The sequence below is a fragment of the Gorilla gorilla genome, chromosome 16 (genome assembly GCF_029281585.2).
Source record: "Gorilla gorilla gorilla isolate KB3781 chromosome 16, NHGRI_mGorGor1-v2.1_pri, whole genome shotgun sequence".
Taxonomy (NCBI): domain Eukaryota; kingdom Metazoa; phylum Chordata; class Mammalia; order Primates; family Hominidae; genus Gorilla; species Gorilla gorilla.
The window spans coordinates 32,304,772-32,319,815 of NC_073240.2; the positions used below are offsets into that span (position 1 = coordinate 32,304,772).

The 15,044-nt window shown below is 44.8% G+C and overlaps 1 protein-coding gene across 1 annotated transcript; it reads left to right on the forward strand.

Moving 5' to 3' along the window:
- The first annotated feature begins 1,156 nt into the window (after nucleotides 1–1,156).
- Nucleotides 1,157–2,501, forward strand: LOC101129642 (RNA exonuclease 4-like). Its single transcript, XM_055363190.2, is given in 2 exon segments — nucleotides 1,157–2,102; nucleotides 2,105–2,501. Coding segments are annotated over 2 exon segments (996 nt in total). The 5' UTR covers nucleotides 1,157–1,270; the 3' UTR covers nucleotides 2,269–2,501.
- Nucleotides 2,502–15,044: the final 12,543 nt, after the last annotated feature.

A 15,044-nucleotide genomic window follows, 5' to 3' on the forward strand; every position in this document is an offset into this window, starting at 1 on the left:
CATGATGTTATGAGATATGTATACACAGAAAAATGGTTACAATAGTGTAGCAGATGAACATAGCTGTCATCTCCTATAGCTACTTTTTTGTGACAAGAGCAGCTAAATAGGTGTCAGATTTAACAAAGACTTTAAAGTGGCCATTATAATATGTTCAAAGAACTAAAGAAAGCCATGATTCAAGAAGTAAAGCATGATGACAATATCACATCAAATAGGAAATAGCAACAAAGAGAGATAAATTATTTTTTAAATGAAGATACTGGAATTGGAAAGTACAATAATGGAAATAAAATTCACTAGAGTTTTTAGTGGATTAAACTGGCAGAAGATTAAAACTGGCAGAAGAAAGAATTCATTAACTTGAAGATAGATCATCAGAGAGTATGTAAGCCAAAGAACAGAGAGAAAAATAAATGAAAAGTGAACAGAGCTTCAGAGATATATGAGACACCATCAAGCACACTAGTATACACATCATGAGAATACCAGGAGAGCAGACAGAAGAGAAGGAAAAATATTCAAATAAATAATGACTGTAAAATTTCTAAGTTGATTGAAAAACAATATACATCCAGGAAGCTCAACAAACTCCAAGTAGGATAACCACAGAGATCCACAAAGAGTAAAATGTACTATATCTCAAATAGTAAAAGTGCTGGAGGAAAAACAAGCTGAAAGCCAAAATCAAGTAGACAATTTTGAAAACCTGCAAACAAAAAAACAAAACAAAGCAAAACAAAAACATGTCACTTACAAAAGAATTCCCATAAGATTCACAGCTGAATTCTCATCAGAAAAAAAAAAAAAGGCCAAAAAGCATTGGAATCACATATTTAAAATGCTCAAACAGGCCAGACATGGTGGCTCACATCTGTAATCCCAGCACTTTGGGAGGCCAAGGCAGGCGGATCACCTGAGGTCGGGAGTTCAAGACCAGCCTGGCCAACATGGTGAAACCCCATCTCTACTAAAAATACAAAAATTAGCCAAGTGTGGTGGCACACACCTGTAATCCCAGCTACTCGGGAGGCTGAGGCAGGAGAATCGCTTGAACCCAGGAAGCAGAGGTTGCAGTGAGCTGAGATCGTGCCACTGCACTCCAGCCTGGGCAACAGAGTGAGGCTGTGTCTCAAAAAAATAAAAAATTGGTCCCTGCGGCGGGTGTGTTTCGGCCTGGCCTGGGCAGGCGCTTGTGCTGCCAGGGCGCCGGGCTCGGGGAGGCCGGGGTCTCGGGTGGCGGCCGGCCCAGGCGCTGGACTGCAGCAGGATGGGGAAGGCGAAGGTCCCCGCCTCCAAGCGCGCCCCGAGCAGCCCCGTGGCTAAGCCGGGTCCTGTCAAGACGCTCACTTGGAAGAAAAACAAGAAGAAAAAAAGGTTTTGGAAAAGCAAGGCGCAGGAAGTAAGCAAGAAGCCAGGAAGCGGCCCTGGTGCTGTGGTGCGACCTCCAAAGGCACCAGAAGACTTTTCTCAAAACTGGAAGGCGCTGCAAGAGTGGCTGCTGAAACAAAAATCTCAGGCCCCAGAAAAGCCTTTTGTCATCTCTCAGATGGGTTCCAAAAAGAAGCCCAAAATTATCCAGCAAAACAAAAAAGAGACCTCGCCTCAAGTGAAGGGAGAGGAAATGCTGGCGGGAAAAGACCAAGAGGCCAGCAGGGGCTCTGTTCCTTCAGGCTCCAAGATGGACAGGAAGGCGCCAGTACCTCGCACCAAGGCCGGTGGAGCAGAGCACAATAAGAAAGGAACCAAGGAAAGGACAAATGGTGTTATTGTTCCAGAACGAGGGGACATCAAGCATAAGAAGCAGAAAGCTAAGGAGGCAGACCCTGCCCCACCCACCGAGGAAGACATGTGGTTTGACGACGTGGACCCGGCGGATATCGAAGCTGCCATAGGTCCAGAGGTGGCCAAGATAGCGAGGAAACAGTTGGGTCACAGCGAGGGCAGCGTCAGCCTCAGACTCGTGAAAGAGCAGGCCTTCGGCGGCCTGACAAGAGCCTTAGCCTTGGACTGTGAGATGGTGGGCGTGAGTCCTAAAGGGGAGGAGAGCGTGGCCGCCCGTGTGTCCGTCATGAACCAGTAGGGGAAGTGCGTTTATGACAAGTAGTCAAACCAACCGAGCCCGTGACGGACTGTAGGACAGCGGTCAGTGGGATTCAGCCTGAGAACCTCAAGCAGGGAGAAGAGCTTGAAGTTGTTCAGAAGGAACAACTGTCAGAAGGAACAACGGTGCTGTCACCGCTCATCTTCAGTGACACCCTGGGGTGAGGTGCTCAGCACCTTCCTCTCGGGGAGCCACATTTTCCTCCTTTGTCTTAGGGGACATAACAAGCTCTGCTGGGCTTGAGGGACCCAGACCAGGTGTCTGCAGTCAGCTCCTGAGACACGGCTGGCCGGCACAACAGGTGTTACATCAGGGGTTTCCTGTGGCCGTTTGGACTTTGAGCGTTTATGTAAATTAAATTGGGCCAGGGTTGGCTGGTGGGTCACCCAGCAGAGGCTTCTCCCCATAGCACGAGGATGTGTCGTCTGGGCACGGTGACCGCGGTTATTCCTGGAGGTCGGCAGACATGCCGACCTTGGGCTATTTGAGCTGGAGAAGCTATGTGATGCTAGCCGGTAGCTTTCTTGGCTAGGCCCCAGTTTGAGGCTCCCCTGGGAACTAGAGTCAGGAACAGCCAGTGGCACTGACAAGGGGACGGAGTCCAAGGCGTTATTGGGCCACCTGACAGCTGGACAGAAAAGGTGCAGTCACACCGAGGATGTGATTTAAAATAAATGCAGAAGTTTACTTTGAAAAAAAATGAATAAAATAAAAATAAAAAATAAAATAAAATGCTCAAAAAGAAAAAAAAAAAACTATATCCAGCAAAACTATCTTTCAAACATGAAGATGAGCTGAGCATGGTGACTTATGCCTGTAATCCCAGCACTTGGGAGGCAGAGGTGGAAGTATGGCTTGAGGCCAGGAGTTTGAGACCAGCCTGCACAACTTAGCAAGACCCCATCTCTACAAAAAATAAAACAAAAAATAAATGAAGGTAAAATAAACTCTCAAATAAACAAAAACTGACAGATTTTGTTGCTACCCGACTTCACTTCCGCACTTACAAGAAATACTAAAAGAAGTTCTTCAGGCTAAAACAAAGTGACCCCAGAGGGTAATTAGAATCTACCCTAAAAAAAACCCAAAAAGTGCTGGTATAGGTAATTACGTAATTACATCGTATAATTGCAAAAGACAATATAAAATGCATGTTTTTTTCATTGTTCTCTTAACTGATTTTAAAAGCAATTATATAAAGTTACATATATAGAATGTATAGTTGGACATATAACATATAGAAGTGCAATATATTTGCCAATAACAATAAAAAGGAAGTAGGTGGCAACAAAGCTGTATTGGGCTAAAGAAATGGCTACAGAGGGTAACTTGAGTCCACAGGAACAAAAGAGAAGAACTAGAAACAAGGAAGAAGGTTAATATAACAGAAGCTATTAATATATACTCAGTCTTCTTTCTTCTCTAAACTTCTTTAAAAGACATAAAATTATATAATGTAATAATTATTAAAGAGTCTCTGGGTTTGTAACAATAATGTAATATGTATAACAGTAATATCACCAAAAGTGGGATAAAAGGAACAGAGCTATATAAGAGTAACGTTTCTATGTATCACTAGAACTAAGCTAGTATAAATATGAAACTGATGCTAATAATTTAGGACGTATGTAGTAAGACTTAGAATAGCCACTAAGGAAATAACTAAAAGAATTGTGAAAAAAAATTAATGAAGTTAAAATGGTACATTAGAAAATATTTAACATAAAGGGGAATCAAGGACTGAAAAGACGTAAAACATATAGCACCCAAAAAGTAAAATAGCAGATGCAAATCTAACTATAACATTAAATGTGGATGGATTAAATAATCCAATCAAAAGGCAAAGATTATCAGGCTAGATTTAAAAAAACGTGATCTAACTATGTATTCTCTACAGGAGATGCACTAGGCCCAAAGACACAGTGGGATGAAAGTAAGTGGATAGAAAAAGGATGCACCATGCGTAAAGCAATCACAAGAAAGTTGGAGTGGCTATACTAACATCAGACATCAGACAAGCTAGACTTTCAAACCAAAAAAAGTTTGTCAAGATAAAGAGAGATATTTAAAAGTGATAAAGGGATTAATCTATCAGGAAGATAAAGCAATTATTTAAAAATTATGCACCCAATAATGGAGCACCAACATGGAGGAAGCATAAACTGACAGAAAGGAAGAGAGAAACAGACAATTCAGCAATGAGAGTTATAGATTTCAATACCACATTTTCAATAATAGAGAAAAGGTTTCCAATAAGTAGCCTAAGTTTCTACCTCAAGAAACCGGGGAAGGGGCAAAATTAAACCAAAAGCAAGGAAGAAGGAAATAAGAAGTAGAGGAATATAAATCCATTAAATTTACTACAGACCAGTATCTCCCATGAATATAAATGCAAAAATCCTCAATAAAATACTAGCAGAACTAATCCAGTAACTACAAAAAGGATTAGACACCATGACTGTGATGGTTAACTTGGCTCAGGGGCCAGTTGCTTGGTCAAACATCGGTCCAGATGTTGCTGTGAAGTTATTTTTTTAAATTCAAATTAATAATTTAATCAATAGACTGAGTAAAATCAAATTACCTGCCATCATGTGGGTGGACCTCATCCAATCAGTTGAAGGCCTTAAGGGAAAAGACTGAGGTCTCCAGAAAAATATATTCTGCCTCCAGATTGCTGTTGGACTCAAGACTACAACACTGACTTGTGCCGGGATTTCCAGCCTGCCAGCCAGCCCTACGTACTTCAAACTTGCCAGTCCCCAAAACAATGCAAGCCAATTTCTTAAAATCTCTCTCTCCCTCCCTCCTACCCTCCCGCTCCTTTTTCCTCTTCCCTTCCCCCTCTCCCTCCTCTTCCCCGTCTTCCTTCCCTTTCCCTTCTCCCTCCCCTTCCCCCTTTAGCCTCTCTCTCTCTCTCTCTCTCTCTCTCTCCCTCTCTCGTTCTTTTTGCTTAGAAGTAGAAATGGCCAGACATGTGATTATGTACCAATTATGGACTATGACCAATGGTCTGAACGGATGGTCAGGGACTTGGAGGGAATATAACTGGAAAATTGGTGACAAGGAGGTCATGTGTATAGATCTCTGATATTATGTGACAACGAAGTCATGTGTATAGATCTCTGATATTATGTGTCAAGGTAGGTATGTGTATAGATCTCTCTGAATGGGCACAAAAAGTGAAGATATTTGTGTCCCATGTGACAGCTCGCCAAACAGTGACCTCAGAAAAGGAGGAGCTTAATAATCAAGTGGAGGCGGGGCACAGTGGCTCACGCCTGTAATCCCAGCACTTTGGGAGGCCGAGGCAGGCAGATCACAAGGTCAGGAGTTCAAGACCACCCTGGCCAACATAGTGAAACCCCGTCTCTACTAAAAATACAAAAAATTACCCGGGCGTGGTGGCGGGCGCCTATAATCCCAGCTACTCGGGAGGCTGAGGCAGGAGACTCACTTGAACCCGGGAGACGGAGGTTGCAGTGATCGGAGATCGCACCACTGCACTCCAGCCTGGGCGACAGTGCGAGACTCCATCTCAAAAATAATAATAATAACAATAATCAAGTGGATAGGATGACACCAGTCAGCCTCTTTGTCCAGCCACCCTTGTCATCATCCATGGGCTCCTGAGCAAAAAGTGGCCATGGTGGCAGGGATGGAAGCTATGCACAGGCTCAGCAACACAGAATTGCCACTCACGAAGGCTGACCCAGCAATTGCTCCCACTGTGTGTCCAATCTACCCTCAAGAGAGACAATATACCCAATCTACTGTGTGCCCAATCTACCCTCAGCAGAGACAACACTGAGCCCTCAACATGGTGCCATTTTCCAAAGTGTTCAGCCAAATACATGGTGGCAGGTTGATTACGTTGGACAGTTTCCATCACAAAAGGGACAGAGTTTTGTTCTTACTGGAATAGACATTCTAGATATTGATTTCCTTTCCCTGCACACAATGCTTCTGCCAAAACTACCATCTGTGGACTTCCAGAATGCCTTATCCACCATCATGGTATTCCACACAGTATTGCTGATCAAGGAATTTACTTCACAGCACATGAAGTGTGGCCCTGGCTCATCCTCGGGGAATCTACTGATCTTATTATGTTTTTGACTATCCTGAAGCAGCTGGCTTCATAGAATGGTGGAATGGCCTTTTGAAAATGCAGTTACAGCACCTACTAGGTGGCAACAACTTGTGGGGCTGGGGCAAGGTTCTGCAGCAGGCGGTGTATTCTCTGAATCCGTGTCCCATATAGGGTGCTGTTTCTCTGATAGTCAGGATTTCTTCAATAGTCCAGGAATCTAGGGTGGAAATGGGAGTGGCACCATTCACTATTACGCGTAGTAACCACTAGGACATTGTTTGCTTCCTGTCTCTGCAACTTTGTGCTGTGCTCTGCTCATCGAGAGGCTTTAGTTCCAAAGCAAGGAATGCTTCCACCAAGAGACACAATACTGATTCCATGGAACTGGAAGTTAAGACTGCCACCCGGCCACTTTGAGCTCCTTGTGCAAATGAACTAACAGGCAAAGAAGAGAGTTACTGTACTGACTGGGGAAACTGATCTGGAGTACAAACAGGAAACCGGACCGCTACTGCACACAGAAGATAAGGAAGAACACGTGTGGAATAGAAGAGCTCCCTTAGAGCATCTCTTAATACTACCATGCCCTGTGATTAAAGTCCATAAAAAAAAAAAAAAAAAAGCAGAACACAACGCAGGCAGAACTGCTAATGGCCCAAACCTTTTAATAATGAAGTTCAGGTCACTTCATCAGGTGCTCGCTGAAGGCAAAGGGAATACAGAATGCACAGAAGACAAGGGTAACTGGAAATACCAGCTATGACCACGTGACAGAAACAAGGACTGTAATTGTTATAAGTGCTTCTTCCTTATTTTGTTACAAATATGTTTGTATGTATTTGAAAAAACATTTGTTTTCTTCCATCTCTTATTGCCTTATCATATAAGATGTATTAGTTTTATATCTTAGTATTTAAGTTGTAGGATATCAAAGAAAAGTAAGTGTCATTCAAGGACTTTCTGTCTTTTTCTGGGGTAAGGGTTAGTGCATTTTTGGTTGTAGGCAGAATAGTTGTATCATGCTAGGTGGAAGTATGACCTTGTTATTTAATGCCTCTGTTTGGAGATGAAGTAGAGTTTAAAGGAAATGCGTCTGGGTGCCAAGGTGACAAGGGGTGAACTACGATGACTGATTCTGTGTGTCGACGTGGCTAGGCTATAGTGCCGAGTTGCCTGGCCACAACATCAGTGTAGACGTGCTGTGAAGGTAGGGACATGGATGGAGCTGGAAACCATCATTCTCAGCAAACTATCGCAAGCACAAAAAACCAAACACCGCATGTTCTCACTCATAGGTGGGAATTGAACAATGAGAACACTTGGACACAGGAAGGGGGACATCACACCCCAGGGCCTGTTGTGGGGTGGGGGGAGGGGGGAGGGATAGCATTAGGAGATAGACCCAATGTAAATGCCAAGTTAATGGGTGCAGCACACCAACAAGGCACATGTATACAAATGTAACAAACCAGCACCTTGTGCACATGTACCCTAGAACTTTAAGTATAATAATAAAAAAAAGAAGGTCAATATCACTAACCATCAGGAAAATTCAAATTCAACCACAGTGGGATATGGGATGCCACTTCACAACCACCATGATGGCTACGATTAAAAAACCAGATGGGCCGGGCGCAGTGGCTCCCGCCTGTAATCCCAGCACTTTGGGAGGCCGAGGCGGGCGGATCACGAGGTCAGGAGATCGAGACTATCGTGGCTAACACGGTGAAACCCCATCTCTACTAAAAAATCCAAAAAATTAGCTGGGCGTGGTGGCGGGCGCCTGTAGTCCCAGCTACTCAGGAGGCTGAGGCGGGAGAATGGTGTGAACCTTGGAGGTGGAGCTTGCAATGAGCCGAGATCGCGCCACTGCACTCCAGCCTGGGTGACAGAGCGAGACTCCAACTCAAAAAAAAAAAAAAAAAAAGTCAGATGACAAGTGTCAGCAAAGATGTGGAGAAATCAAACCCTTATATCAATACACTGTTGCAGGAATGTAAAATGATACCACTACTTTGGAAAAGAGTCTGGCAGTTCTTTAAATGGTTAATCGGAGAGGTCCTGTGTGGCACAGTGATTCTGCTTCTCGGTATTTCCCCAGGAGAAATGAAAACATACGCCCCACAAAAACCTGTACACTAATGCTCATAACAGCATTATTCATATCAGCCCCCAAAATGGAAACAAACTAAATATGCATTGATTGATGAATGGGTAAACGAAATGTGGTATAACCATAAAATGGAATAATATACAAAATAGAAAGGAAGTACTGACACATGCTACAACATGATGAACCTTGAAAACACGCTAAGTAGAAGAAGCCAGTGGCAAAGAGCCAATACTGTATTACTCCATTTATATGAAGCATCCAGCATAGGCAAATCTAAAGAGACAGGTGGTTGTCTCAGGGCTGTGAGGGATGGGAAGAATGGGCGTGACTGCTAATTGACATGCGTTTCGAACTCAAATAAGATTTTTGTTTGGTTGTTTTTGAGACAAGGTCTGGCTTTGTCGCCCAACCTGGAGTGCAGTGGTGCAACGGTTGGGTCTCCCTGTGCTGCCCAGTTTGGTCTCGAACTCCTCAGCTCAAGGGATCCTCCTGCCTCTGCCTCCAAAAGTACTGGGAATATAGGCATGAGCCACCTCGCCCAGCCTGATATGGTGTTTCTTTATGGGGTGATGAAAATATTCTAAAATTATGGTGATGGCTTAAGCGGATCTGTTAAAACTATTGAACAGCACACTTTAAATGGGTAACTTGTACGGCATACAAATTATATATCAAAACAGTTGTTATATTGAAAAACCAATGAAATTAAAATCAATGAAGTAAAATGCTGGTTAATCAAAACAATAAAATTGATAAACCTCTAGCATGCTTACTTTTGTTTTTTTTTTTAAAAACCTGCCATCCTGGTTTCCAGAGTGGCCATAATGTTTTACATCCTCACTTCTAGCATCCTTCCAATAACTAAGCAGAAAGCAAAAACAAAACAGTTTCTTTATAAAGAAAAAAAATTAAGGTGGGAATCGGACTTCTCCACAATGCTAAATATCAGAAGGCAGTAAAGTTCTTTCTAAGAAACTTACAAAAAGGAGTGCCTGTGACCCAAGAATTATATAGTTAACTAAATTGTATCTCATCTTATGTGAAAAAGCCAACTAAAAGACTATATGCAAAAGCTTGCTCAGAAATTATATCACCAAAAATTCTTGAAAACATAACCCCAATTGAATAACATATGAAATTATTTAAAGGTTCAAAAAATGAGAGTGATATGATGTCAAAGATGGATGGTGAGCAGATAAATCACTTAAAAGAAGAGATCAATCTATACTGGTGCTGTGAATTCAGTTCCACAACTGAATGTGAATGCTTAGAATTATTCTTAAGGCTAAAAGTACATAACATCATAGCACTAGTCCCATGCCAGTGGTCTAGATGTCAATGCCAGTTTATTTTGTTAAGAACCAAGAAGCGAGTGGATAAGAGACCAGGTGAAGAGGAATCTTTTCTAAACTTATTATTTTTAATATAGGCAATAATCTGAAAGAGCTCTACTAATAGAAAAGAAGCAGAGATGATGCCTTATAAAATACAGAATAATGTAACAACCAAAGATGACAAAATCCAGACAGTGAAAGACAGAAAACAAAGGAAAGAGTAAGTAAGCATAAATATTAGAAAGCAACTGGGCATGGTGGCTCACGCCTGTAATTCCAGCACTTTGAGAGGCCGAGGCGGGTGGATCACCTGAGGTCAGCAGTTCGAGACCAGCCTGGCCAACATGGCGAAACCCTGTCACTACTAAAAATACAAAAATTAGTCGGGCGTGATTGTGCAGGCCTGTAGTCCCAGCTACTTGGGAGGCTGAGGTGGGAGGATCACTTGAGCCTGGGAGGTGGAGTTTGCAGTGAACTGAGATTGTGCCACTGCACTCCAGCCTGGGTGACAGAGTGAAACCCGGTCTCAAAAAAAAAAAAAAAAAATCAGAAAGCATGAAACAGCATAACAAAAATAATACCGAAAGTATTAGTTATAGTGACAAATGTGGGTAGTTCAAATACCTCTATACTAAGACATAATTGGTTGACTAAACTCAAAAAATAATATCCAACTATATACTGGCTATAAGAGACACAGTTAAAATAGAGTGAGGCATGGAATGTGATTCACGAAGGTAGGAACCATGTCTCTATGACACTCTGCAAAGCCCAGTTCTGAGACACCACGTGGCATACATATAGGAGATGCTCACTGTGGATTTGCTAATGAAAGCAAAGGAACAAACGAAAATGTCCTAGGTCAACTGCAAACAAGTAAGTGAAAAGAACAGATGTCACATTTAAAAAAAAAAATTCACAGAAAATAGAATCTAAAACAACAACTATGAAAATAAGGCAAAGGTGGTCATTTTATTTTTCTAAATCATGAAATGACAACTTCCACAATCCTTCTTACATGGGAAATATTATTCCACTAAAATGTATTAAATGAAAACTTTAAAAAATACAAAGGGAAATTGACAAAAATGCAATTGCACGGGGAGGTTTTACTGTATCGCTCACACTTTTTTTTTTTTTTTGAGAGGGAGTCTCACTCTGCTGCCCAGGCTGGAGTGCAGTGGCGTGATCTCGGCTCGCTGCAAGCTCCGCCTGCTAGGTTCAGGTCATTGTCCTGCCTCAGCCTCCGGAGTAGCTGAGACTACAGGCGCCTGCCACCACGCCCGGCTAATTTTTTGTATTTTTTGTGGAGATGGGGTTTCACTGTGTTAGCCAGGATGATCTCGAGCTCCTGACCTCATGATCCGCCCGCCTCAGCCTCCCAAAGTGCTGGAATTACAGGCGTGAGCCACTGCGCCCAGCCTCACTCACACTTTTTGATGGAGGCAGTATATTAAAAATCCACATGCATATGAAGGCCTTGAATAATGTAATCAATATCGCTGATTGAATAGACACTGCTAATGAAGTCAACCCCCACCCCCCGACCCCCCCGACACACACCTACACACACACACACACACACACACACGTTTGTTCAGAGACATCAGTTGTCATGTGAAATCTTTCTTTTTTTAAGGGAAGCAGTCTTTCTTGAGGACCACATGCAGGCTGGTGGGTGGGTGAGGTTGAAGAAACACCATGGCAAAGGTTCTCTCTTGGGGCTTTTGGGCTCTGTTTGAGCTCCTGGGATTGAGATCGGTTTGAGGGCCCAAAACCAAGATTTTCTTGAGCAATCTGGTAAATTTCTAGGCCATGAGGTCATAGTCTGAGGTCATCTAACTGTTGAAGAGGAAGTCTTAGAGGCCAGATTACAGAACAAAGGAAGCCTTACTTGGTCTAGGTGAGAAAGTCTAGCTTTGAGCTGGGTTTGTACCTTTGATCTTTCCACTGCTGTAGGGACATAAGCCATATTCCATGGAGGACTGTGCCCTTGGCAATGGGACGGGAGGGAGGGAGGGTGGGAGTCTCAACAGGCCTTCATAATCTGGGTGTAACATGAGTGTGCATATGACTTTGTGGTTATAGGCTACGACATGTGAGTCATATCTATGTTAAATTTTATATAAAAATAGAGAACTGGCCAGGCATGGTGGCTCACGCCTGTAATCCCAGCACTTTGGAAGGCCAAGTGGGGGCAGATCACTTGAGGTCAGGAGTTCAAGAGTAGCCTTGCCAACATGGTGAAACCCCGTCTCTACTAAAAATACAAAAATTAGCCAGGCATGGTGGCAGGCACCTGTAACCCCAGCTACTGGGGAGGCTAAGGCACGAGAATTACTTGAATCTGGGAGGCAGAGGTTGCAGTGAGCCAAGATTGTGCCACTGCACTCCAGCCTCAGCAACAGAGCGAGACTCTGTCTCAAAAAAAAAAAAAACAAACAAACAAACAAACAAAAAAAACCCACCAAAGACAGAGAACTTTCATTTCCAGAATTCAAGCAATATTTATAAACATCGATGAAATATTGGGCCACAGAGAAACCTCAATAAATACCAAAAAGCAAAAAAGGTAATAAGGTTAAAAACCTCAATGTAATAAATCTTCAAGTCAATAACTAAAAGTTTAATTTTTAAAATGCCATGTATGTAAATCACACCCCAATTTTAAAAATCTAACCCCTTGAAACTTAGAAATAAAACCACTGTCCTAAAGAAATGTCAGCTCACCGAGAAAAACAAAACTGCATTTACATAAGACGGGAATGATGAGAAAATTGCCGAGCAAAACTTATGGGACATGGCCACAGCCTGTTTTTATTATACTAAGCAAGAAGAAATGAATAGACATGTGATGAGTAGTCAACAGATGAAGTCAGAAAAACAGAAATAAGATGCGAGGAATGTGCTTTAAAAGACACACACGTCAGGACAAAAACAAAAGTTGTAAGTGAATTGCATGAGAAAAAAATATCTAGTCTTGATAAATAACACTAAGGGCTGCTCTGAGAAGAGACTGGTCCCCCTGCAGGCACAGGGTGGGGAGACTAGGATCCCAGCCCAGCTGCTGACAGCTAAGCCTCTCTGAGCTCCCTGTCTCCCTCCATCTGCTGGATGAGTGTAAATCAGACCGTCATAGAGAAGCCTATGGTACCAATTTGTACCCAAGTCTCCCCTCTTCCTACCTAATGTAACTGCTTTGTAATTTTGCATGACTTGGATCGGGTCATTTATTATTTGCGGGGCTCAGGCTCCTGATCGGCGCCCCCTCCAGCATTAGGGTGCAGAATTATCAAACACGATGTGGCTCTCTGGGTCCTGGCAGTCAGTTTCCTCCAAGCCTCGGTGGCCCCAGACAGAGACTGGTTTTTGTCATGGAGAAACACTCCTCAGAGCAGGGTCTTTAAAACCGTTCCGCCAGCCAACCCCACCCAATTTGCAGAGATTCAAGAGTAAAAGAAATGTCAAGCCACTAAGTTTCCAGGTGGGTTGGCACACAGCCATAGTGACTGCAAAAGAGCATCAAGGAAGAAATTAAGGAAAAGCAAGTGTGAAGTCAAAGGCCGAGAGATGGTGCCTTAGACTGATATGTGTTATACAGCAATGTAAAATGTTGTTGTTAGGATAAGAATCGATATACCCTCGCGGGGCTGTAGTCAGGATAGAGACCCTGTATGCAAACCGCTCAGCAAAGTCTCTGGACACACTAGGCGCTCAAGATAGAAACAGTGGCTACCATCATCACCCTCACCACCGCCGGCAGCAGCCCTTCTCCCAATACTGGCAAGGACGTATTTAGCTAGTGGCATTCATGTGAACTAGCTATCCTGTCCCTGTAGCCATGTAAACATATCATCAACAGGGGCCGGGCGCCCTGGCTCACACCTGTAATCACACCACTTTGGGAGGTGAGGCAGGAGGATGGCTTGAGCCCAGGAGTTCAAGGCCAACCTGGGCAACATAGTGAGACCCCTCTCTACAAAAACAAACAACCTGTGTGGTGGTGCGTGCCTGTGGTCCCAGCTACTCAGGAGACTGAGGAAGGAGGCTTGCTTGAGCTCAGGAGTTCTGAGGCTGCAGGGAGCCGAGATCGCCACACTGCACTCCTCCAGAGCAAGACACTGCCTCAAAAGAATAATAAAAATAAAGGGCCGGGCACGGTGACTCACGCCTGTAATCCCAACACTTTGGGAGGCCGAGGCAGGTGTTACACGAGGTCAGGAGTGGCCCGGCCAAAATGGTGAAACCCCGTCTCTACTAAAAATACAAAAATTAGCCGGACGTGGTGGCGGGAGGCTGAGGCAGAGAATTGCTTGCACCCGGGAGGCAGAGGTTGCAGTGAGCCGAGATCGCACCACTGCACTTCCAGCCTGGGAGACAGAACAAGACTCCGTCTAAAAAAAAAAAAGACATTAAGGGCTTTCTGGGACCAACTCGCCCACTCCAATGTCCCTCGCTTTTCCTTTCATTCATGTGCTTCTTTTTTAATTAAAGGACTTTCTTTGCATCCTGGTGTCCAGCCAGTTTCCCGATTTAAATCTAGGTTCTGGAGAAGCTGAGGCCGGGTGGGTTGCGGGGGGAGGTGCGGCGCAGCGCGGAGGCCGCGTGGACAGGGTCCCGGGCGCGGGCACCGGGCGTCTCTGGACCGGGTCTGCAGGCGCCGCCCACTCTCGCGGGTCACCCTGACCTCGAAGCCGCGCGACTCTGACTCGCGCTTTCCGCTGGCTCCGCTGGGGCGGTGCCCGGACAGCGAAGGGCCCGCGGGTCAGCGCGGGCCACCCTCTCCTGCTGCCCGCCCGGCAGCCACATCGGCCACAGGAGCGGGGACTGCGCAGCGGCCCCCGGTACTCCGGCGCTTCCCCCTACCCTCCCACCCCCAGCCAAAGACTGGGGCGGGGCATCCTAGTCCGCGTGACTCGGATGGGTGGCCTGAAGCTTCCACAGTTCCGCCAACGCGGGACCCGAGCGCAGATGAGAATCCACAGGCGTGGGGGGTGGGGCTGGACCCCTGACCCGCCCTCCAGGAGCCCTCAGTCCACAACCAGGCTGGCAAGCGCGAAGCGATTCCAAGAGACCTGCAAGAAAGGAGCCAGCTGCCAGAGCCCAGGCTTGGGGTCTGGACGCTGGGAAAGTCCACGAGTAGGAATTTGATCCTGCCTTGAAGGATGGCCGTAGTGCACCTGCGCACCCGGGAGCAAGGCCCACGCAGGGAGCAGGACAGCGCAGGCCCAGGAGAGGACCCCGGAGGAAGTTCAAGGGGCTAGGTTAAGCCTAAAGGAAGGTTTGGTGGGAAATAAGGCTAACCAATAGCATAACACGATTAACCCACATCAGCCATTAAGAACTTAGCTGGTAGGGGGAAGGGGGAAGGGGTTCCAGATGTTGGTCAAAGGATACGAA